General features: G+C 41.7%; 1 protein-coding gene across 1 annotated transcript in view; it reads right to left on the reverse strand.

Moving 5' to 3' along the window:
• Window positions 1-27,020, reverse strand: part of LOC311100004 (splicing factor, suppressor of white-apricot homolog) — a 134,662-nt gene that overhangs the window by 68,211 nt on the left and 39,431 nt on the right. The window contains exons 8-10 of the mRNA XM_084140734.1: window positions 12,175-12,511; window positions 11,843-12,010; window positions 11,632-11,725 (exon numbers count right to left, since the gene is read on the reverse strand). Of these exons, the coding sequence (XP_083996860.1) occupies window positions 11,632-11,725; window positions 11,843-12,010; window positions 12,175-12,511 (599 nt within the window). The remainder of the gene's footprint in view (window positions 1-11,631; window positions 11,726-11,842; window positions 12,011-12,174; window positions 12,512-27,020) is intronic.

Raw genomic sequence — 27,020 nt, forward strand, 5'->3', positions numbered from 1 at the left:
GTAACACACTACGCCGCCAGGGACTCAAATCCTGCAGTGCCAGACGTGTCCCCCTGCTTAAGCCAGTACATGTCCAGGCCCGTCTGAAGTTTGCTAGAGTGCATTTGGATAATCCAGAAGAGGATTGGGAGAATGTCATATGGTCAGATGAAACCAAAATAGAACTTTTTGGTAAAAACTCAACTCGTCGTGTTTGGAGGACAAAGAATGCTGAGTTGCATCTAAAGAACACCATACCTACTGTGAAGCATGGGGGTGGAAACATCATGCTTTGGGGCAGTTTTTCTGCAAAGGGACCAGGACGACTGATCCGTGTAAAGGAAAGAATGAATGGGGCCATGTATCGTGAGATTTTGAGTGAAAACCTCCTTCCATCAGCAAGGGCATTGAAGATTAAACGTGGCTGGGTCTTTCAGCATGACAATGATCCCAAACACACCGCCCGGGCAACGAAGGAGTGGCTTCGTAAGAAGCATTTCAAGGTCCTGGAGTGGCCTAGCCAGTCTCCAGATCTCAACCCCATTGAAAATCTTTGGAGGGAGTTGAAAGTCTGTGTTGCCCAGCGACAGCCCCAAAACATCACTGCTCTAGAGGAGATCTGCATGGAGGAATGGGCCAAAATACCAGCAACAGTGTGTGAAAACCTTGTGAAGACTTACAGAAAACGTTTGACCTGTGTCATTGCCAACAAAGGGTATATAACAAAGTATTGAGAAACTTTTGTTATTGACCAAATACTTATTTTCCACCATAATTTGCAAATAAATTCATAAAAAATCCTACAATGTGATTTTCTGGATTTTTTTTCCTCATTTTGTCTGTCATAGTTGACGTGTACCTATGATGAAAATTACAGGCCTCTCTCATCTTTTTAAGTGGGAGAACTTGCACAATTGGTGGCTGACTAAATACTTTTTTCCCCCACTGTACATGAAATGAGTTTGAACAGGAAATATAGCAAAATGAATAGGACATGTAGTCATTGACAAGGTTAGAAATAATGATTTTTAATTGAAATAATAATTGTGTCCTTCAAACTTTGCTTTCGTCAAAGAATCCTCCATTTGCAGCAATTACAGCCTTGCATACCTTTGGCATTCTAGTTGCCAATTTGTTGAGGTAATCTGAAGAGATGTCACCCCATGCTTCCTGAAGCACCTCCCACAAGTTGGATTGGCTTGATGGGCACTTCTTACGTACCATGCGGTCAAGCTGCTCCAACAACAGCTCAATAGGGTTGAGATCCGATGACTGTGCTGGCCACTCCCTAAATAGTTATTGCATAGTTTGGAGCTGTGCTTTGGGTCATTGTACTGTTGTAGGAGGAATTTGGCTCCAATCAAGCGCCGTCCACAGGGTATGGCATGGCGTTGCAAAATGGAGTGAGCCTTCCTTCTTCAAGATCCCTTTTACCCTGTAAAAATCTCCCACTTCACCACCACCAAAGTACCCCCAGACCATCACATTGCCTCCACCATGCTTGACAGATGGTATCAAGCACTCCAACCAGCATCTTTTCATTTGGTCTGCGTCTCAAAAATGTTCTTCTTTGTGATCCTAACACCTCAAACTTCGATTCATTTGTCCATAACACTTTTTTCCAATCTTCCTCTGTCCAGTGTCTGTTCTTTTGCCCATCTTAATATTTTCTTTTTATTGGCCAGTCTGAGATATGGCTTTTTATTTGCAACTCTGCCTAGAAGGTCAGCATCCCGGAGTCGCCTCTTCACTGTTGATGTTGAGACTGGTGTTTTGCGGGTAATATTTAATGAAGAGGACATGTGAGGCATCTCAAACTAGACACTAATGTATTTGTCCTCTTGCTCAGTTGTGCACCGGGGCCTCCCACTCCTCTTTCTATTCTGGTTAGAGCCAGTTTGCGCTGTTCTGTGAAGGGAGTAGTACACAGCGTTGTACCAGATCTTCAGTTTCTTGGCAATTTCTCGCATGGAATAGCCTTCATTTCTCAGAACAAGAATAGACTGACGAGTTTCAGAAGAAAGTTATTTGTTTCTGGTCATTTTGAGCCTGTAATCGAACCCACAATTGCTGATGCTCAAGATACTCAACTAGTCTCAAGAAGGCCCGTTTTATTGCTTCTTTAATCAGCACAACAGTTTTCAGCTGTGTTAACATAATTGCAAAAGGGTTTTCTAATGATCAATTAGCCTTTTAAAATGATAAACTTGGATTAGCAAACACAACGTGCCATTGGAACACAGGACTGATGGTTGCTGATAATGGGCCTCTGTACGCCTATGTAGATATTCCATAAAAAACCAGCCATTTCCAGCTACAATAGACATTTACAACATTAATGTCTACACTGTATTTCGGATCAATTTGATGTTATTTTAATGGACAAAAAAATTGCTTTTCTTTTGAAAACAAGGACCCCAAACTTTTGAACGGTAGTGTATATGTATCCCATTTAGCTGTTCCACAAATCACAAGCAGACCTGAGTTGATGGATAAGCAAGCAGGTCTGTTGCTTGGCTTGCCTGTGGGTGCAGCCTGCTTTATGACGGAGTACAGACTCCATACTCCAGAGTTCTCTCCGCACTGAGACAAGTTAATGGATTTTATTTGACAGATGACAGATTGCTCCCCAAAGTGAGTGGAAAACAAAATACGGCCTGTTTGATCTCCACTGCTGGCTTGACAAGGTGAGGCCTTCTGATACACAGCAGATTCTGGTAACATCAAATATGAGGTTTTATGGCCTGTTAAAACCAGGTCACACTAATTACTTGACGTCAAAATTACCTTTTACTTTTCTCAAACCTAAAGGACAGACGACGAAACGCAACAATGGAAAATCACAGCAGCCTCTACAACTCCCAAACCGGTGCATGTAAAATGACGTCTCGTACAATATATTTTATTTAGTTTTTTAACCTTTTGACACATACGAACACACGGGTGTGATCATTCTACAGTGGTCCCTGCGGTGTACGCACAAACCGGTGTGATTAGAACACTTTAGAACGTCCAGTTACGATTGACGCAACAGTCAGCGTTTGAGCTGGCCACACTATTTTTTTACAGCAACATTTGGCACAAACAGTCTTTACAACATTATGTCCTCAATGTGAGCATTTCTTTTTGGATGCAATGTTCAGACATTGACAGAAGTATGGCCAGCATAACCTGGCCAGGTCGCAGTTGTAAATGAGAACTTGTTCTCAACTGGCTTACCTGTAGGCTACATTAGTCGTAGTGCTAACTGAGGAAAGAGTGACCTAACACAAGTGGACGTATTTAGCTAACTCTCGGCTGACAGAAACCAAAATATGAATTAGCTAATAGCAATTACAATTTCCAATTAATCACATTACGGGTGAGTTCACCAGTGGTCAAAATAATTGAGTAAAACACTTTCAAAAAATCTAAAGTAATCCGACGAAGGGTAGCTTGTGATTACAAGACGAGTTGGGTCTGTTTGCCAGTATGCATGTTGAAGGGGGTGTGTCGTTGACCATCATTCACTTCCGGAAGTTTACTCGAAAGACATGTGAACCATCCCTTCACCTCGTTTTGTTATAACATCTTTGGTCTGACAGACGTTTACATGACAACCAGAATGCATTGTATGATGTCAACAAACATGGCACCCCACATAGCTGTCAATTACCTTAGCATTAGCTCATCATAATCAGTACAACCTTCAAAAAAGTATGTTACAGACATCATATGTGTCCATTACAATTTATGCAAGAATCGGAATGCATGATGTCACCAGTACTTGAAAACGTGAATAAAACAGTAAATACATTATGCTTCATACATACATACGGTGGGCTACAGTAGAAACGACAACATGATATACTGAAACTATAATGATAACGTAATAAGGCACTTACTTCAATAGGAACACACACATGTACAAAGTTATTATTAGTAAGGAAAACAATAATGAAGGCAATGCGGGCGCCAGCCGGAAAATGTGCCAGGGGGGAAAAAGTTCATGCAAGTTCTGAAGTGCTGTTCTGGCAAATGTCTGAATACTTCATCTGGGGAAACACTGGGGAAGTGCTTGGGCTCTCGTCGAAGAGAGAAGTTTGTCCAGCTCATTAATGTCTCAAACGAAAATTGTTGTCAACAGTGAAATGGGCCACTTCTATGTGAATTAATGAGGAGGCGGAACACACCTCAATTCAAACTGTTGTTAGAAAATAAAACTTGTTAGAAAATAATTAGAAATTGACAAGTTGAAAGTTGAAGCCTATAGATCAGGATTGCCCAACCCTGTTCCTGGAGAGTTACCGTCCTGTAGGTTTTTGCTCCAACCCTAATCTAACACACCTGATTCTAATAATTAGCAGGTTGATAAGATGAATCAGGTTAGTAACACCTGGGGTTGGAGCGAAAACCTACAGGAGGGTAGCTCTCCAGGAACAGGGTTGGGCAACCCTGATCTATAGGGTTGCCCAACCCTGCTTCTGAGGGCAGCATGGGTTAACTGTCCTGTTGCGTAACAATCACATTTTGGAACAGTGAGTGCATTCTGACATCACGCACATAAAATAATCATGCTGGGGTGTCCGTTATAGATATTTGGAACTCAAGTGTGAAAAGATAAAAGTCACGTAGGACAATGTGATTTTTAATGCAGCAAACCTTCTTGCACATCATTATTCTGATGGTAGCACTGCCAAGACCCGATGAGGAAAACAAACCTAAATATAAGTCATCGTGCTCAGTGAACTGGCAACCATGGTGTATTAACATTTAAAAACATGCGAGCGAGAGAGGAGGGGGGCATACAACAGAGCAAAATAGTTCTCTGTGCACAACTAGAGAGGCTGCACAGTAATGTTGCCTGTAGAGCTTTACAGGAATGTGACATAGGTGTTCAGCTATTCAACATCTGCTGAACCACAAGACTGCACCAACAGGCCAGCAGTTAAGTTATACCAGGTTAGGTGAACGTGAGACGAGTGTGCTGCTACTGGACTATACTGTGGCTAAGGCACATAGGCTAATACAGAATTGCTAGCATACTAATGCTGCATTATCAACACAATGAGAACATTCATCCATATTTCAGATCAATTTCATACTCAAGGGTAGCAGAGTGCAGTTGAGTGCTGAGTGACAATGGGACACCAACTCCCTGAGTGTGAATATGCTGCCATGTTGCCATTAGAGACGTGATGACTGAGTTACTTAGTCATTGACAGTGAATGAGAGCAGATCTGTTTCCTCTCCATCTACGTCTTCCTCTATCCACTCCCTGAACTCACACTGACTTTCCGACATCCGGCTTAAAGAGACAACACATTAGAAGCCTGGGGTGATTCACATAACATGCTTAGTATCAGAAAGATCTGTCATAATGGCGCGGGGGTTGGTTGCAAATACAACGTCTGGTTCAGAACGAGAGGAGCATATAGGCGCTTTAATTCCACGTGGCATATAAGATCCATTACAAAGTGGTTACAGATGGGGGGCTCATGCCTCATATCATGATACACACTGTAATTCCAGTGCTCCGGTGCAAGGGTGATTCTCCCCCTGAGAAACACCATGAACATAGAGATGACTTATGTTGTAGTGATGGGGGGAAAAAAATTGATAGTTACATATCAGTATATTAGTTTTTAGAGCCCGACCGATATGGGATTTTTGATTTCTATACCGATTCCAATTTTAGAGTGGAAATATTCACCGGTAACTAATATATCTGCCGATATTTGTATTATTATAAGCTGGAATGAAAAAAAACTTGTGCTTAAAACAGCCCTACAAAGATATTCAGAAAGAAGAGTTCTTACATTTGAGGAAATAACAATGTAAGCACCACATAAAATTTAGGAGCACCAGAAAGATGGAAAAACTGTTACTCGAGTGAAAGGAGGATAGGCTCTGAAGCCTGAGCTGCCTCATGCTAGCCAGCTGGAAAACAATGACATAGGACACATTTTCAATGTATTGGTATTCAGTTATGTTTTCATCAATTGTAGGGCTGTAGCCACTGAATTCTGGTAGTAGTCAATTGAAAGGAAAATCATAAATCACAAAATTCACTGCTGGCACAGCCTCTTGCCCCAAGCGTTGTCTCAGTGAACGGTCCTTGCTATCCGGGATCCTTGGGAGTCCCTACCCCATTGAAGTTTACATTTAAAATGGTTATGGTAAGGTTTAAGGTTTGGGTTAGGTAAGGGTTATGGTTAAGAGTTAGCGTAGTGACGTCCCAAGGATACCGGATAGCACTAATCCTCAGTGAACGGCAAGTTAGCTGGCTAGATGAGGGTGGCGAAACACGAATTTGGCCAATCCCTGACAAGTGACAACCCACAAATCAACACATAGCTACAAAGTGCTACTTTGTAACCTGCTATGTTTTTTAGTGTCCCTGAAAACATTTGAATGACAGCGCTTAAGGAATAACCTTCGCAAAGAGCAAATATTACACACCAGATTTCACAGGCTTCACTAAAGGGCTGTATTGTTAACAGAGTTGAACGTTCTTAGCACGGAACTTGCTTTTTATCCAACCCTGCTCAAATACACCAGAGTCAGTTTATCAAGGGCCTGTTTTTTTGTTGTACTTTTTACCCCTTTTTCTCCCCAATTTCGTGATATCCAATTGGTCCCATCACTGCAACTCCCGTGTGGACTCGGGAGAGGCGAAAGTCGAGAGCCATGCGTCCTCAAAAACATGACACTTCACGTAACAGTATATGGCCAGTGCGCATTTTTGGCAAGTTATTGAGCTGGCTCACCGTAGAAGCAGTAACAGTTAGTTCACAATAGTTCACTCTCCTCTACTACTGGTGTAGTTTCTTCTGGGTGATAGTATCCAATCTTGCTGTAGCGCTCCAAGGCAAGATAGGCTTATAGCCATATAAACGGCGATACAAATACATCCGTAAAAATACTAATATATATCGGTCAATCGATAAATCGGTCGGGCTCTAATTATTTTGGACGATATACAGTGCCTTCAGAAAGTAATCACACCCCTGGACTTTTTCCACATTTTGTTGTGTTATAAAGGGTGGATTAAAATAGATTTAATTATACTTTTTTTGTCAATGATCTACACAAAACACTCTGTAATGTCAAAGCGGAAGAAACATTTAACAAATGTTAGAATTTATGAAAAATAAAACACTCATATCTTGATGAGATAAATATTCAACCCACTGAGTCAATACATGTTAGAAACACCTTTAGCAGCGATTACAGCTGTGAGTTTCTGGGTAAGTCTCTAAGGATTTTGCACACCTGGAATGTACAATATTTGCACATTATTATTACATCAAGTTCGTGGTTGATCATTGCTTGACAGCCATTTTCAAGTCTTGCCATAGATTTTCATGCCGATTTAACTGTAACTAGGCCACTCAGGAACATTGCATTTTGTCTTGGTAAGCAAGTCCAGTGTATATTTGGTTTGTGTTTTAGGTTATTGTCCTGCTGAAAGGTGAATTTCTCTCCTAGTGTATGTTGGAAAGCAGACAACCAGGTTTTGCTCTAGGATTTGTCTGTGCTTAGCTCTATTCCATTTATTTGTATCCTAAAAAACTCCTTTGTCCTTGCCGATGACAAGCATACCCATAACATGATGCAGCTACCACCATGATTGAAAATATGAAGAGTGGTACTCAGTGATGTGATGTGTTGGATTTGCCCCAAACATAACGCTTTGCATTCAGGGCATAAAGTTCATTTCTTTGCTTTACTAACAAGAGGGATTTGTGTTGGCGCCTAATTCTTTCTATTTAAGAAATAAGAGGTAGGCCTACCTGTTTGACAGAGGAAATTAGGCTATAGGATGCTATGTCCATAGATTTGTCGGTCAATTCCTCCACCCACCATGCACTCTTTAAAAAGCCTACCTCCGTGTCAGTGAAGGGCTATTAAGTTAAAACCAGGACTCGAAATGAATGAGATAATTATTTTACAGAGATATAAAAAGTATTTGGTTGTAATTGTAATGTTGCAGGGTGGCCAACCATCCTCCAGGAGTCCAGCAGAGCTACTGGGTGTGCAGGCTTTTGCTCCAGCCCTGCTCGAACACACCATATTGTAAAAAATCAGCTGCTTGGGCCTTCCGAGTGGCACAGCAGTCTAAGGCACTGATCAGTGCTAGAGGCATCACTACAGATCCGGGTTCGATCCCGGGCTGTGTCGCAACCGGCCGCGACTGGGAGACCCATGAGGCGGCGCACAATTGGCCCAGCGTTGTCCGGGTTAGGGGAGGGTTTGGCCGGTTGGGATGTCCTTGTCCCATCGCGCTCTAGCGACTCCTTGTGGCGGCCGGGCGCATGCACGCTGGCTTCGGTCACCAGCTTTACGGTGTTTCCTCTGACACATTGGTGCGGCAGTCTGTCAAGAAGCAGTGCGGCTTGGCGGGGCTGTGTTTTGGAGGACGCATGGCTCTCGACATTCGCCTCTCCCGAGTCCGCACGGGAGTTGCAGCTATGGGACAAGACTGTAACTACCAATTGGATATCACGAAATTGAGGAGAAAAAGGGGTAAAAAGTACAACAAAAAAACAGGCCCTTGATAAGCTGACTCTGGTGTGTTTGAGCAGGGTTGGATAAAAAGCCTGCACACCTAGTAGCTCTGCAGATGGAGGCTTGACGGACCACATATGTTTTATACAGTAGCCTATCAGTGCGGTATTTTACTTTGTGAGAGGTTAAGTGCCTTGCTCAAGGCCACAACGGCAGAATATATAATACATGGGATCAGAGACCAGCAGCCTTCCATTGTCAATACCAGTGATAATAATGAATGTTACTTTTTTTTTATGGTTCCTTGCATTACACAACAATTTTCAGTCACCTTTTTGGACTATGGTGTAGAACTTTTGTTGGAGGGGACAAGTGACTTGAGCTTTCAGAGAAATAAAAACATAATAATAATAATAATATTAATAATAATAATATGCCATTTAGCAGACGCTTTTATCCAAAGCGACTTACAGTCATGCGTGCATACATTTTTGTGTATGGGTGGTCCCGGGGATCGAACCCACTACCCTGGCGTTACAAGCGCCGTGCTCTACCAGCTGAGCTACAGAGGACCACATTATCTGTCCTACTTGTCCAAAGGACAAGTGGCTAAAAAAGTTCATTCCAAGCCCTGCTACCCTTATGGTCTATTTAATCTAAACTGAGGATGAGTGTGAATATCGGATGTACATTCCTAGCTCTGATACATCATAGACAGCTCAAGTGCACTGCAGTGTTTAAAGTGGTAGAATAAGCAGACATAGCACATAACCGGGCCACCCTGGGCAGGCATATAAAGAGAGGGGCAGCAGGCCTTACCCAGCAACCAGGCCAGCCAGAGCCAGACTGAATCATTTAATCGCGGTTGACACGGCTCCTAATTGAGCTGGATGCCATATTAAGGAATGGAGACACTGGATGAATTTAACAAACTGTCCAGATTGGGCTGCAGAGAGCCACGGACAGGACAGGTGGGAGAGTCAGCCAGGGGAGCAGAACACCCCTGAGCTCAGAGACCACAGAGCCCCCGCTCCCCTGAAAGAGAAATCCCAGCCGCGGTCCCCAAATAAAAACAGACACTGCTGATAGAGCCAGGATTACTCTGTGGGAGCTCACATAGCATTTCTCCCAATTTCACCTTGTAACACTCCTGCCATGTCTTTTTTCATTGTTCCCCTCCCTATCCGCTGTTGTTCTTTTATTTTCCATACGATCTTTGTCCCATATCAGCAGCACAGCGGGTACAGAGAAGATAATTATGAGTTAGAGAGAGTACAAAGTCTCCGACCCTGTGATTATATTTTTCCCATGTCTGAACTTTGGCTGCAGTACGATTGTAGGTAACAGTACCTGAGGGTTGTGTAGGTAGCTGTGATAGGGAAGGGTGGAAAGAGAAGAGACACTGGTGAAAGTCAGCCGTTCGTCTGACGTGGTGCTGATAAGAAGGTGTTTTCCCCGGGAGGAGGAGGGTGGAGGGATTCCCGAAAGCAGAAGCCTTCGGAATGACGCCAGCTTTAGGCAGAGCGCAGGGAGGCGTTTGGGGGTTAGAAATTCGATTACTGCCAACACTGGAAGAGGGTTTCAATTTCAAATGATCCAATTTAATCCTGTCCTCGTCACCTCTGAGATGAAAGGCAGCTCAGCTCACCTCACCCAGCCCAACCCCCAGTCCATACCATCAGACTCATACCAGAGTACACAGAGAACCAAGGAGCAAATACCTTCAACATCCTTGTTAAAGACAAAGGCCGGGATTTAATTTGACAGATTAACGATTTGTGCAGTGACACACTTTAAAGGCAATATGCTCTACGTTTCTATCTGCTGTAAATGGCTCAGATGTCTACTCAAGCAGAAATCCCATTTTAAAGGCAATTACAGTCCATAAGTTGCTGATCTGTTTGTTTGAATCTCAGCCTTAGTGAGATTTAGTCCAAGTCAAAGCAGACACACGCACACCCACATGCATAATCTACACTCCCTGTCCAAACATGCTTTAGTAATTAACATCCAACCAAGCACAGTATCAGTTTTGTTTCTGATCCAGGCGTTGGTATTGTTTTAATTGAGATCAGGGTTTCCCCATTAAATAGCCTAACTCAAAGGTCAAATCAATCCTGGGTGGCAAAATGGCCGGGATCAATAAATTAATTTAACCAGGTGGCCAACACCAATCATTCCAAAAGCATGGGTGCTTTAAAATAAAAGTTCATGAAGTCAGATCTGAGAAAATTATATTTTTTATAATCATTCGCCTGCCTTTCAAGTTTGTTCATTTGTTTATTGTAATGTTGGCGAGCAAATTGATTTATAAATTGTCTGTTACAGCTCACCCTTGTTGTAGAATATCTTTACAATGTATGTCTCCCTCCCACCTTAAGCCTGTTAAAGAGATTCTCCGGTATGTTTGTATACTTTTCAGCCAGTAGTTCTGGCGAAATGCTTTGCTTGGCCCTGGGTTAATTCACAGGCTTAGGTTTGTTATACTTAAAAACCAAGGTCCTCTCATTAAAAGCAGAAAGCAGAAAGAGAGTGAGAGACACAGAGAGTGAGAGCTTCAGCCCGTCGCATTTGAGTGACAGCTAGCAAGAGGCCTGCCTAGCGTTCTCCAATCAGGTTGCAGGGCGGGCCCCAACAGCTTAGTGGACACAGCAGAGAGAGAGAGAGCAATGATGTAATGCACATATACTGTATGCATATATGTGACGTAGCATGCAATTTTCGGGTCTCGTGAGTGCTACTTTCAGAACTACTGGCTAGAAAGTATACAAAAGTACCGGAGAATCTCTTTAAGGAGAATCAGCTTGGTTTATGATAAGCGGACTGCTAAAACCACCTCCTTTTCCCCCAGTAACCCCGGAGCGTAGACATGAGTCAAGGGCAGGCAGGCATTTTGATATCTGGATAGCATGAAAGGCCCTACACACAAAGACTGACTGATCCCTGATCTCAAGCATGAAAGCCTGAGAGGCATGCCATCTAATGCCTCAGAGCATTTTAAAAAGCAACCTGGAGAGCACGCTGGTGAATGAAAGGCAATATTGACTAAAGAAGCATCACATTCCCAGAGGGTATATCATCCATTCAAACAAAATGGTATCAAACACACACTGTGATCAGGGAGAGGAAAAAAAAGAAGCAGAGGACAGATGACACACACACCTCTGTCAGGCTGATTCCCTCTTTCTGCATGAAGTAATTCTTCTTGAACTCATAATAGGTGTTGTACTGGTTCCAGGACTGCAAGAAGTCAAACCTGTGTTGGAGATAGACACACATATAAGATGTAAAGCCACTAGATTGAACAGAAACTTGTGAGACGTTTTCCTTTATTCAGCAAAGAGCAGGAATAGCCTTTTCTCTAGCTGCTTACCGCGGGTCATTCTTGGCGCGGACGCTGGTCTCAAACTTGACACCGTTCCTGGCCACGTACTCAGCCAGCTTGTCAATAACCGGTTGGATGTCAGGGGGCGGGGGGATGATGGCTGGTGCTGCCACGGCAACTGGAGCCACCACGGCAACGGGAGCCTGGGGCCGTGAACTGATAGATGAGGGAAAGATGAGTGGAGACGGAGAGAGAGAGCGAATGAGAGAGACAGACAGAAATAAAGACGTTTAGGAATGCATCACATTATGTGGGGGAACAAGGTAGTATGAGGAGTGAGAAAATATCTCCACTTCTCTTCAATATGTGTCCACACACACCTGGTCTCTGGTATGACAGCAGCAGGAATAACAGGAGCAGGAGGAGAAGGGGTTGAGAGGCGGACTGGGACCTGGCTGGGAACTGGAGTTGGTGTTGGGATGATGGGAAATGTAGTCGGAGGTGCTGTGTAGATGATCCGTGTAGATGGCTCAGGAGGTGCAGGGGGCGTGGTCCCAGGAGGAGGTGGGGCTCCAGAGTAAGAGGGCGGAGCCAACATCCGTCCAGAGGGCAGGGAGCTGTAGTAGCCGTTGGCATCGATCCCAGGGGGAGGCGGGGCCAGGCAGTAGGTCCCATCAGGAAGCATGCAGTACCCATAGTACATCGCTGCCACATTAGCTGTAAGGAGGTCAGAGAGAGAGGAAATTATCAATATACATATCAAAATAGCTCACAGCTCAAAAAGGAAATAATGCGAATACTTCAATTGAATGTGGTTTTGCATGCCTTCTCTGTTAACGAGCAGAAGTGTAAGTCAGCATTGGATATGATATGTCTGCTCACTGAGTGTTAGCGTGTGGGTGGGCTGTGGTGCGGCGCGGACTAACGTATACATATAAGTCTGGCCTCATCGCTAATAGGATCTTAGCCTCGCTCACAGAGGAGGCAGAGTGAATAACCTATGTCTGGATCACCGTCTACTTAATTAAAATGTACTTTGTCAGCAGAGGAGAAAAAGGGGAACAAAAAGGAGAATGTCCCAACAATAATAGTTATGATCAGCTTGTTGGAAATCGTAATGCGTTTAAAACCGGATATCAAAAACAATATGCAACCGTTCCTTTCCGAAGCCTCTCATTACAATCACACTACCCATTTCAGACTCCAAGTGCATCAGCAGGTCAGGGAAAGTCATTTACAGCAGGAATAAGAAATAATACTGGCACAACGACCGGGGTTAACACAGTCAGGTTATGAATAAAACAACTGACGGATTCACACATAGTGTTCAAAGGGGAAGAAAGAAACAGGCAAGTAGGCTACGTAAAGGTGTGGTATGTCACCATACAATGGTGCAAGTCAGAGTTCCTGTGAAAATGTGTCTCATAATGTTACTGTGGATGGGAAATTGGGAAATGCAAATTCTGTGTGTGAGTGTCAAACTGACTTTGTTTGCGATGACAATTTGACATTTTTAAGTATAATAATTGATTCCTGTGAGGTGCTAGCCAGATTCGCTCTGACCACCCTGAGCAGCCAGATTCGCTCTGACCACCCTGAGCTGGCAGATTTGCACCGTTAACAGACTGCATAAACAGATTCTACCAGCTCACTGCCAATGGCAAGAGCAGCAGGAGGGGGGAGAGGGGAGGGCAGGTGTTTCTCATAATTTGTGGGTGTGGTGGGGGTCAGTCTGAGGTCGCTCAAAATGTCACCATCTTAAATTGTCCCCTCACAGACTTATTACATGGCAGCTCAGACTCAAAGCCATAACGAGATCAACTGTAACTGTATTAAGTTGAGTTTTCACATTCCGTTTGATACGGCTAGCCATCACATCAATAACCACTTAAGAGCAGGATTGGGAGTGGGAGGATGAGAGTGTTCGGTTCAGCATGTAGCTGTGTGTCTGTGCGTTATTAACTCTACAGGGTCTTCTACTGTGGCAGCGGTTTCCATCCCTGATGGAGTGTAAAGAATAGAGAGACAGAGAAAGGGAAGGAGAAGGTATCAGAGCGATGGCGAGAGGGGGAATAAGAGGCTTATCTTGTCAAATCGGAAACTGGATGATATTAACTCGTTAGTCACCGCCCTGGTCGACTGTTACGAAGACCCATCCAATATGCACAAGGCTGGAAACCTGTACGAGAGCCAGCCTTCACATGTATTTGTTCTATCCCTTTTGATGTCAAGCCAAGGATTAGGATTCAGTGACAGATGCTAATCTTTTCAATTGTTGTATCCAGGAATGAGGGAAGGAGAGCGAGACAGTGACAGAGGGAAAGACAGAGAGAAACAGAGGGAGACAGGTAAGATTTAATGTCACATGCACAAGTACAGTGAAATGCCTTTCTTGCAAGCTCCAAACCCAACAATGCAGTAATCAATATCAATGTAGCACTAAAAATAACATAAGCAAGAACAAAAAAACACAATAAATAAAAATAAGAAGAACACGAGAAAGTAAGAAGCTATGTACAGGGTCAGTAATATATTTACAATGTGCAGGGATACTGGAGTGATAGAGGTACAGCACCTTCAGAAATTATTCACACCCCTAGATCTTTTCCACATTTTGTTGTGTTACAGCCTGAATTTAAAATGGATTCAATTGAGATGTTTTGTCACTGGCTTCCTCACAATCCCCATAATGTCAAAGTGGAATTATGTTTTTCTAAAATGTTACAAATGAATTAAAAATGTAAGGCTGAAATGTCAATAAGTATTCAACCCCTTTGTTATGGCATGCATAAATATGTTCAGGAGTAAAAATGTCCTTAACAAGTGAATGTCTACCTCATCTCTGTACCCCACACATACAATTTTCTGTAAGGTCCCGCAGTTGAGCAGTGAATTTCAAACACAGATTCAACCACAAAGACCAGGGAGGTTTTCAAATGCCTCTCAAAGAAGGCTTCTATTTGACACTGACTATCCCTTTGAGCATGGTGAAGTTATTAATTACACATTGGATGGTGTATCAATACACCCAGTCACTACAAAGATAGAGGCGTCCTTCCTAACTCAGTTGCTGGAGAGGAAGGAAACCGCTCAGGGATTTCACCATGAGGCCAATGGTGACTTTTAATCAGTTACAGAGTTTAATGGCTATGATAGGAGAAAACTGAGGATGGATCAACAACATTGTTGTTACTCCACAATACTAACCTAAATGATAGTGAAAAGAAGGAAGCATGTACAGAATAAAATTATTCCAAAACATGCATCCTGTTTTTGCATCCTGTTTGCAACAAGGCACTAAAGTAATACTGGCAAAGCAATTGACTTTTTGTCCTGAATACAAAAGTGTTATGTTTTGGGCAAATCTAATACAACACATTACTGAGTACCACTCTCCATATTTTCAAGCATAGTGGTGGCTGCATCATGTTATGCTTGTAATCGTTAAGGACTGGGGAGTTTTTCCAGGATAAAAAATTAACGGAATGGAGCTAAGCACAGGCAAAATCCTAGAGGTAAACCTGGTACAGTCTGCTTTCCACCAGACACTGGGAGATGAATTCACTTTCAGCAGGACAATAACCTAAAACACAAGCCCAAATCTACACTAGAGTTGCTTACCAAGAAGTGAATGTTCCAGTTTTGACTTATATCTACTTGAAAACATATTGTAAGACCTGAAAATGCTTCTCTAGCAATGATCAACAACCAATTTGACAGAGCTTGAAGAATTTTGAAAATAATAATGGGAACATTTTGCACAATCCAGCTGTGGAAACCTCTTAGAGACTTACCAAGAAAGAAAGACTCACAGCTATAATCGCTGCCAAAGGTGCTTCTACAAAGTATTGACTCAGGGGTGACCCGTGTTGAGGGTCAGCGTGGCGGAGGTGATGTTGCCTTCCCTCACCACCTGGGATCGGCCCGTCAGGAAGTCCAGGATCCAGTTGCAGAGGGACGTTTTCAGTCCCAGGGTCCTAAGCTTGGTGATGCGCTTGGAGGGGACAATGGTGTTGAACACTGAACTGTAGTCAATGAACAGCATTCTCACGTAGGTACTCATCTTATCTAGGTGGATGAGGGCAGTGAGGTGTGGGGTTGTGTGCAATAGCCCTGTTCTTCATTTTAGTGCCAACCTCAGTGTTAATCCAGGACTTTTGATTGGGGAAGCAGCAAACCTTCACTGTAGGACAACGTCGCCGATGCATTTCCATATGAAGCCGGTGACGGAGGTGGTTAGCTCATCGATATCGTCAGCCAATTCTCGGAACATATTCCAATCAGCACTAGCAAAGCAGTCCTGTAATATAATCTCTGATTCTGATGACCATTTCTCAATGGATCGAGTCACGGATACTTGTTTGAGTATTTTATAAAGGGATAAGACCGTATTACAAGAAAAGATAACAAGCAAAATAATAAATCTCCAAATGCCACTAAATTAGAACAAAAGTACTCACTCAACATAGTGGAGATAAAAACATAGCAAACAGAAGACATAGAAGGCACAGTATGTGTGGATGAATTGTGATGGAAGGTGTGGTGTGCGATTTTGTGTTTGTAAAAGTGTGGAGTTACAGTTGAAGTCAGAATTTTACATACACTTAGGTTGGAGTCATTAAAACTCGTTTTTCAACCACTCCACACATTTCTTGATAACAAACTATAGTTTTGGCAAGTCGGTTAGGACATCGACTTTGTGCATGACACAAGTAATTTTTCCAATAATTGTTTACAGACAGATTATTTCACTTATAATTCACTGTATCACAATTCCAGTGGGTCAGAAGTTTAAATACACTAAGTTGATTGTGCCTTTAAACAGCTTGGAAAATTCCAGAAAATAATGTCATGGCTTTAAAAAGTTTCTGATATGCTAATTGACATAATTTGAGTCAATTGGAGGTGTACCTGGGGATGTATTTTAAGGCCTACCTTCAAACTCAGTGCCTCTTTGCTTGACATCATGGGAAAATCAAAAGAAATCAGCCAAGACCTCAGAAAAAAAATTGTAGACCTCCACAAGTCTGGTTCATCCTTGGGAGCAATTTCCAAATGCCTGAAGGTACCACATTCATCTGTACAAACAATAGTATTCAAGTATAAACACCATGGGACCACGCAGCCATCATACCGCTCAGGAAGGAGACGCGTTCTGTCTCCTAGAGATGAACGTACTTTGGTGCAAATCAATCCCAGAACAACAGCAAAGGACCTTGTGAAGATGCTGGAGGAAACAGGTACAAAACTATCTATATCAACAGTAAGACAAGTCCTATACTGACATAACTTGAAAGGCCGCTCAGCAAGGAAGAAGCCACTGCTCCAAAACCGCCATAAAAAAGCCAGACAACGGTTTGCAACTGCACATGGGGACAAAGATCGTACTTTTCGGAGAGATGTCCTCTGGTCTGATGAAACAAAAATATAACTGTTTGGCCATAATGACCATCGTTATGTTTGGAGGAAAAAGGGGGTTGCTTGCAAGCCGAAGAACACCATCCCAACCGTGAAGCACGGGGGTGGCAGCAACATACTGTGGGGGTGCTTTGCTGCAGGAGGGTCTGGTGCACTTCACAAAATAGATGGCATCATGAGGAAGGAAAATTATGTGGATATATTGAAGCAACATCTCAAGACATCAGTCAGGAAGTTAAAGCTTGGTCGCAAATGGTTCTTCCAAATGGACAATGACCCCAAGCATACTTCCAAAGATGTGGCAAAATGGTTTAAGGACAACAAAGTCAAGGTATTGGAGTGGCCATCACAAAGCCCTGACCTCAATCCTATAGAAAATGTGTGGGCAGAACTGAAAAAGTGTGTGCGAGCAAGGAGGCCTACAAACCTGACTCAGTTACACCAGTTCTGTCAGAAGGAATGGGCCAAAATTCACCCAACTTATTGTGGGAAGCTTGTGGAAGGCTACCCGAAACGTTTGACCCAAGTTAAACAATTTAAAGGTAATGCTAGCAAATACTAATTGAATGTGATGAAAGAAATAAAAGCAGAAAATAAATCACTCTACTATTATTCTGACATTTCACATTCTTAAAATAAAGTGGTGATCCTAACTGACCTAAAACAGGGAATTTTTATTTGGATTAAATGTCAGTTATGACAAACTGAGTTTAAATGTATTTGGCTAAGGTGTATATAAACTTCCGACTTCAACTGTAAGTGAGTGAGAAAGGAAATGGTTGCATATCCCAGAACCAACGTGTGTCTGTGAGCAGGGGTTGTGAGAGAGAGCTTTCAATTTTGTGCAGATCAGGGATATACATTTTAAAATATAGTATACATCTAATCAATTTTTTTATTGTCCTATAATGATGGAACGATCCCAAACCCTATATGCTAGACACCCACCTGAGAGACCCATACACCAAAGAGAAGTCCACATCTGTTTTATGGACCTGCTGTGAGTTGCCTATATGCAGCCAAAACAGAAACATAAATGCGGTCAGAGGCATACTTGAGCAGCACCACCCCTCAAGATTCTGAGCCTGCCTGGCAGGGTTGGTCCTACAAAGCCAGAGCCCCCTGATGGGAGAGCACAATATACAAGGAACTTCTCAAAGCTGCTAATGAGAACCTTGACGACCCTGTACCTAGCCGGTGGGGATTCCGGTGGGGTACCCCTAGCCGGTGGGGATTTCGGTGGGGTACCCCCACCCAGGTAGTGGCAGTGCTAGCAACACTGGCTTCAGTAACCCATGGGGAGGGGGTCACACTCGGACAATCAGAGAGGGGGCTTATTATTGTGGCCGAGGTGGCACAAAATAATCAAAGGTCTGACTGCATGGAGATGCTTGGGAAAAATGGTTACAACAGGGGACCAGAGTGTTTGTGTCTCAGGTGAAGAGGGTGGATCTGATCTCCATCACCTAGGACTTGACATAGATTAAATAGTAATGTAATTAATACAATGGCAATCCAGGTTATAGGTTAAAATCCTATTCATGAACTGCCAACATTATTACGCATATTAATTGGTAATGATGGTAAATAAGATATGCAAGATATTTGAATAGATCCATATTTTATATATATATATATATATATATATATATATATATATATATATATATATATATATATATATATTTATTGAGGTGAGAGCATTGGAAATGCTTTTGGCGGTTGACCTGCTTCTGTTTTGTGGGTGGCACTGAGTGCTGTTTTCAATGGATTGGTCCTGGCCTCTCGGGGGCCTAAGGATCCGGGGGGACGGGGGTGGTATGCCGATCACTGAGATGACAGCCCAACTTGGGATGGGGAGGGGCTTTAGTGGGGGAATTAGAGGAGAACAATTGGAGGGTTACTTAGTAGCAATGAAAATATATTGGTACAGCTACAGTGGGGAGAACAAGTATTTGATACACTGCCGATTTTGCAGGTTTTCCTACTTACAAAGCATGTAGAGGTCTGTAATTTGTATCATATGTACACTTCAACTGTGAGAGACGGAATCTAAAACAAAAATCCAGAAAATCACATTGTATGATTTTTAAGTAATTCATTTGCATTTTATTGCATAAGTATTTGATCACCTACCAACCAGTAAGAATTCCGGCTCTCACAGACCTGTTAGTTTTTCTTTAAGAAGCCCTCCTATTCTCCACTCATTACCGGTATTAACTGCACCTGTTTGAACTCTTTACCTGTATAAAAAGACACCTGTCCACACACTCAATCAAACAGACTCCAACCTCTCCACAATGGCCAAGACCAGAGAGCTGTGTAAGGACATCAGGGATAAAATTGTAGACCTGCACAAGGCTGGGATGGGCTACAGGACAATAGGCAAGCAGCTTGGTGCGAAGGCAACAACTGTTGGCGCAATTATTAGAAAATAGAAGAAGTTCAAGATGACAGTCAATCACCCTCGGTCTGGGGCTCCATGCAAGATCTCACCTAGTGAGATCTCGGTCTAACCTCACCTAGTTTAGACCTCGGTCTAAACTCCACTCGCCGTGTTTCGAGGAAGAAGAAGGATGAGTACAACCCCAAGAACACCATCCCAACCGTGAAGCATGGAGGTGGAAACATCATTCTTTGGGGATGCTTTTCTGCAAAGGGGACAGGACGACTGCACTGTATTGAGGGGAGAATGGATGGGGCCATGTATCGCGAGATCTTGGCCAACAACCTCCTTCCCTCAGTAAGAGCATTGAAGATGGGTCGTGGCTGGGTCTTCCAGCATGACAACGACCCGAAACACACAGCCAGGGCAACTAAGGAGTGGCTCCGTAAGAAGCATCTCAAGGTTTTGCAGTGGCCTAGCCAGTCTCCAGACCTGAACCCAATAGAAAATCTTTGGAGGGAGCTGAATGTCCGTATTGCCCACCGACAGCCCCGAAACCTGAAGGATCTGGAGAAGGTCTGTATGGAGGAGTGGGCCAAAATCCCTGCTGCAGTGTGTGCAAACCTGGTCAAGACCTACAGGAAACGTATGATCTCTGTAATTGCAAACAAAGGTCTCTGTACCAAATATTAAGTTCTGCTTTTCTGATGTATCAAATACTTATGTCATACAATAAAATGCAAATTAATTACTTAAAAATCATACAATGTGATTTTCTGGATTTTTAGATTCCGTCTCTCACAGTTGAAGTGTACCTATGATAAAAATTACAGACCTCTACATGCTTTGTAAGTAGGAAAACCTGCAAAATCGGCAGTGTATCAAATACTTGTTCTCCCCACTGTATATGGACACTCAATCACTTTGGTATTTTTTATTGGTAAATTTACAAACATATATAATGATAAATAGATTTGAAACTTGTATCTCATTATGGTATGTGGTGAAATAAGTATAGCCAGTTATAATTGTAATGGCTTAGCAGATAATAACAAAAGAAGAAGAATATTTACATTTCTCAAAGAGAAGGTATATATATATCTATTGTTTACAGGAAACTCATTCAACAATTCTAGATGAAGTTGCGTGGGAAAAGGAATGGGGGGGGGGGGATGAAATATACTTCTCCCATGGGCAAAGAAACTCAAAAGGGGTGATAATATTAATTAACAGTAATTGTGATCCGAATCTGCAAATTGTCCAAAAAGATACGCAAGGTAGATGGATTATTTTAAATATGTTATTGGACCATAAACAGATATGGCTCATTAACCTTTTACGGACCAAATAATGATGATCCACACTTCTTTGACAATATATATAATACATTATAAACCCTGCAGGTGTGACAGGTTAAAGGAAATATTCATAGCCTGTTATACACTAAAAAGTATTAGTAAGTTCATGGTATGTGAGGATCTTAAAATATCTAAGGTTAAAAAGATAATGCATTCAGTACTAGTTCATAGAGATTTATAAAATTCATAATTGTGTTAAAAGGTTCAAATCTGTCAAGCATACAAAGGGTAAAAATTGTAAGAGGAATGTGTAAATGTTATATTGACTACTTTATTTTGGGGTGCCTAATTTAAGGGTAAAAGTGTTAATCTGTGATCTACTAAATGCTCTTAATCTATGAGCCTGAGATCGATTGCTCTGGTCTCCACCCAAGTTCCCGGGGATATTGCGGTCTTTTCCTCATTACACTAAAGTTCTCAGTGAGGAAACATAACCGCATCACTCTCGTGATTATTTCTCCCCTTTTTCAGGTACGTTATTGATATAAAACAGAGTTAATTTAAATGTAATAACTTGCTAACATGTCAAGAGTGTTTAAGGTGTGTTTTAGTAACATATTGAGTAAGTTAGAGTTAAGTTTGCAGAGTGTAATATGTGCGTGTGTGAGTGGAGCCCCGCTTGGTTGCAGCGAAGAATAGCTTCGTACTGAGAGTAGCTGCCATTTTATGTTAATTGTGAATGAACATGTACGCTGTTAATAATATATTTTGCGGTTATTTGTATAATGTGTTTCGAACACTTTATTGACATTGTTGATACATTTAATTATGGGTTACTGAGCTAAAGCTACTTTGTGCTTGACAGTTATATTGAAAAATTAGTATATGTTTTAGTGAATTACAGTGTATGCTGTTGTGACTTGAATAAGCCTTGTACCCTACAAAACTATCTATTTCCTGTAGATCTGTTGTTCTGTAAAATGTGATACTTTTGTAAAATGATTACACTAAAGTTCTCAGTAAGGAAACATAACCGCATCACTCTCGTGATTATTTCTCCCCTTTTTCAGGGGCGTAACACAGGCAATTCAAGACTCTATTATTATGGTTGGAGATTATAATGCAGTTTTAAATAGCTCAATGGACCGTAAAGGAAATCACACTACAAACAATCCCCCTCATGCTCTTAAGGAAATCGTGAATGTCATGGATACATTAGAACTAGTAGATATATGGAGGCTTACATATCCTGATCTAGTGAGATATCCATGGCGGAGACTCAATCAAGCTAGTCGTCTTGACTTTCTTATGTCATTCTCGTTGGCACCAAAAGTTTAAAAAGTGTTGCTAGGGGACAGAATGCGGTCGGACCATCATATAATTGGCATATACATTACTCTTACTGAATTTCCACGTGGGCGAGGATATTGGAAATGTAATCAAAGCCCATTGGATGATAACTTGTTTTTAACTAGGACAGAGGAATTTATAACTGATTTTTTCCGACATAAAATAGGTACAGCAAATCCCCTTATTGTATGGGACACCTTTAAAATGTGCCTTTAGAGGCCATGCAATTCAGTACTCAGGTCAAAAGAGTCCATACTAACAAAGGAAATATAAGGTCTAACAGAACAGATAGCAATAAAACTGTAACAGAGGCTCAGAATAAATTAGAGGAAAAACAAAAAGAAATGGAGAAACTTATTCAAGAAAGATCAAGTGTAATATATTATAAAAATAAAGCAAACTGGATGGAATATGGGGAAAAATGCACCAAATTCTTTTTTAATCTTCAACATAGGAATGCTACCAAAAATAATTTACTGAAACTGGTTACATTTTACATTTTAGTAATTTAGCAGACGCTCTTATACAGAGCGACTTACAGTTAGTGTGTGCATACATTTTCATACTGGCCCCCCATGGGAATCGAACCCACAACCCTGGTGTTGCAAGCGCCATGCTCTACCAACTGAGCTACACGGGGCAAATGACGGAGTCACCCATGATTCACCAAACAAAGTACTTTAAGCATATGTTTTCATTTCAGTCGCCTCCATCTCCTCTAACTGAAGCTAATTGTAGAGATTTTTTTACTATTGATAATGTAAAATTAACAGCCATACAGAAAGACTAATGTGAAGGTGAAATAACAGAGGAGGAACTTCTGGATGCAATTAAAGACTTTACGTCCGGGAAAACTACAGGGTTGGATGGCATACCAGTCGAGGTATACCAAACCTTTTTTGATATACTCAGAGGACCATTATTAGCATGTATTAGCATGTTTTAACCACACAGGATACAAGTGGAAAATACAAAGATCCAGTCCATTAAAAAAATTGGAGGCCCCTTACACTTCAGTGTTGTGATGCAAAAATTCTAGCAAAATGTATAGTGCATAGAATTAAAAAGGTATTGTCGGACATTATTCATTCTAATCAGACAGGTTTTTTTACATGGAAGATACATTGGAGATAATATAAGGCAAGTACTGGAAACAATAGAACACTATGAGAAATCTGAGAAACCAGGCCTGCTATTCATAGCAGACTTCGAAAAGGCATTTGATAAAGTATGACTGGGGTTTATATATAAATACCTGGAGCATTTCAATTGAGGAGAATCTCTTATAAATTCGGTTAAAATCATGTATAGTAACCTTAGGTGTTAATAATGGCTATTTCTCAGAAAGTTTTAAACTGTCAAGAGGAGTGAAACAAGGTTGTCCACTATCAGCATATCTATTTATTATGGCCATAGAGATGTTAGCTATTAAAATCAGATCCAACAATAATATCAAGGGATTAGAAATCCAGGGCTTAAAAACAAAGGCGTCATTGTATGCTGATGATTCATGTTTTCTTTTAAATCCACAACTTGAATCCCTCCACTGCTCATAGAGGATCTAGATACATTTTCTAACCTCTCTGGATTAAAACCAAATTATGATAAATGTACTATATTATGTATTGGATCACTAAAACATTTTTACATTACCATGTAGTTTACCAATAAAATGGTCTGATGGTGATGTGGATATACTCTGAATACATATCCAAAATGAAATAAATGATCTCACTCCAATACATTTTAATAGAAAGTTAGCAAAAACAAATAAGATCTTGCTACCATGGAAAGGTAAATACCTGTCAATTTGTGGATAAATCACCCTGATTAACTCTTTAGTATTATCCCAGTTTACCTATTTGCTTATGGTCTTGCCTACGCCTAGCAAACAGTTTTTTAAATTATATGAGAAAAATATATTCAATTTGATTTGGAACGGCAAGCCAGACAAAATTAAAACGGGCCTATTTATATAATGAATATGAATTCGGAGGACAGAAATGATTAAATATTAAAGCATTATCACTATCACTAAAAGCTTCAGTCATACAAAAGTTATACTTAAATCCGAACTGGTTCTAGCAAATTAGTAAAATTGTCTCACCCAATGTTCAAGAATGGCCTTTTTCCCTTTATTCAGATTACAACCTCTCACTTTCAGTTATTTGAAAAGGAAATCATCTCCCAAATATCACTATTTCTAAAAAAAAAAAGCCATAGAAAGTTGGTTGCAATTTCAATTGAATCCTCCAGAAACTACAGAACAAATAATGCAACAAATGTTGTGGTTAAACTAAAATATACTAATTGATTAAAAAAAACGTTTCTTTTTGACAAAATGTTTAAAAAAGGTATACTCTTCGTAAATGATAACATCGGTAGGACTGGTGGAGTTGTCGCACATGAAGCTAACAAAAACATATGGAAATGTCTGCTCTACCCAAAATTGCAGCATTACTGCAAAAATGGAAGAGGAAAGTGGAAGGGGGAAAAAGTAAGTCTGTCGGCCTTGCATTAAAGAACATAATTGGTTAAAGAAAATTGTGATAAATAAAAAAGTATACCAGTTTCATTTAAGGACCTAAGGATTGACAGCCGTCCCATATAGATTGCAAAATAGTTGGGAAGAGATTTTTGACATACCGATTCCATGGCATAGTGTTTATGAACTGATTTATTTATTTTTTATTTTATTTCACCTTTATTTAACCAGGTAAACCAGGTGAGAACAAGTTCTCATTTACAACTAAGACCTGGCCAAGATAAAGCAAAGCAGTGCGATAAAAACAACAACACAGAGTTACATATGGGGTAAAACAAAACAAAGTCAAAAATACAACAGAAATACATATAATATACAGTGTGTGCAAATTTAGCAAGTTATGGAGGTAAGGCAATAAAATAGGCTATAGTGCAAAATAATTACAATTAGTATTAACACTGGAATGATAGATGTGCAAGAGATGATGTGCAAATAGAGATACTGGGGTACAAATGAGCAAAATAAATAACAATATAGGGATGAGGTAGTTGGGCGGGCTAATTTCAGATGGGCTGTGTACAGGTGCAGTGATCGGTAAGGTGCTCTGACAACTGATGCTTAAAGTTAGTGAGGGAGATAAGTGTCTCCAGCTTCAGAGATTTTTGCAATTTGTTCCAGTCATTGGCAGCAGAGAACTGGAAGGAATTGCGGCCAAAGGAGGTGTTGGCTTTGGGGATGACCAGTGAGATATACCCGCTGGAGCGCAGACTACGGGTGGGTGTTGCTATGGTGACCAATGAGCTAAGATAAGGCGGGGATTTGCCTAGCAGTGATTTATAGATGGCCTGGAGCCAGTGGGTTTGGCGACGAATATGTAGTGAGGACCAGCCAACAAGAGCGTACAGGTCACAGTGGTGGGTATTATATGGGGCTTTGGAGACAAAACGGATGGCACTGTGATAGACTACATCCAATTTGCTGAGTAGAGTGTTGGAGGCTATTTTGTAAATGACATCGCCGAAGTCAAGGATCGGTAGGATAGTCAGTTTTACGAGGGCATGTTTGGCAGCATGAGTGAAGGAGGCTTTGTTGCGAAATAGGAAACCGATTCTAGATTTAACTTTGGATTGGAGATTCTTAATGTGAGTCTGGAAGGATAGTTTACAGTCTAACCAGACACCTAGATATTTGTAGTTGTCCACATACTCTAGGTCAGACCCGTCGAGAGTAGTGATTCTAGTCGGGTGGGCGGGTGCAAGCAGCGTTCGGTTGAAGAGCATGCATTTAGTTTTACTAGTGTTTAAGAGCAGTTGGAGGCTACTGAAGGAGTGTTGTATGGAATTGAAGCTCGTTTGGAGGTTTGTTAACACAGTGTCCAATGAAGGGCCAGATGTATACAAAATGGTGTCGTCTGCGTAGAGGTGGATCTGAGAGTCACCAGCAGCAAGAGCGACGTCATTGATATACACAGAGAAAAGAGTCGGCCCAAGAATTGAACCCTGTGGCACCCCCATAGAGACTGCCATAGGTCCAGACAACAGGTCCTCCGATTTGACACATTGAACTCTATCTGAGAAGTAGTTGGTGAACCAGGCGAGGCAGTCATTTGAGAAACCAAGGCTATTTAGTCTGCCAATAAGAATGCGGTGGTTGACAGAGTCGAAAGCCTTGGCCAGGTCAATGAAAACGGCTGCACAGTACTGTCTATTATCGATAGCGGTTATAATATCGTTTAGGACCTTGAGCGTGGCTGAAGTGCACCCATGACCAGCTCGGAAACCGGATTGCATAGCGGAGAAGGTACGGTGGGATTCGAAATGGTCGGTGATCTGTTTGTTGACTTGGCTTTCAAAAACTTTTGAAAGGCAGGGCAGGATGGATATGGGTCTGTAACAGTTTGGATCTAGAGTGTCACCCCCTTTGAAGAGGGGGATGACCGCGGCAGCTTTCCAATCTCTGGGGATCTCAGACGTTACGAAAGAGAGGTTGAACAGGCTAGTAATAGGGGTTGCGACAATTTCGGCGGCTAGTTTTAGAAAGAAAGGGTCCAGATTGTCTAGCCCAGATGATTTGTAGGGGTCCAGATTTTGCAGCTCTTTTAGAACATCAGCTGTCTGGATTTGTGTGAAGGAGAAGCGGGGGGGGCATGGGCAAGTTGCAGCGGAGGGTGCAGAGCTGGTGGCCGGGGTAGTGGTAGCCAGGTGGAAAGCATGGCCAGCCGTAGCAAAATGCTTGTTGAAATTCTCGATTATTGTAGATTTATCGGTGGTGATAGTGTTTCCTAGCCTC

Source organism: Coregonus lavaretus, assembly GCF_964263955.1.
Source record: "Coregonus lavaretus genome assembly, chromosome: 24".
Classification (NCBI taxonomy): domain Eukaryota; kingdom Metazoa; phylum Chordata; class Actinopteri; order Salmoniformes; family Salmonidae; genus Coregonus; species Coregonus lavaretus.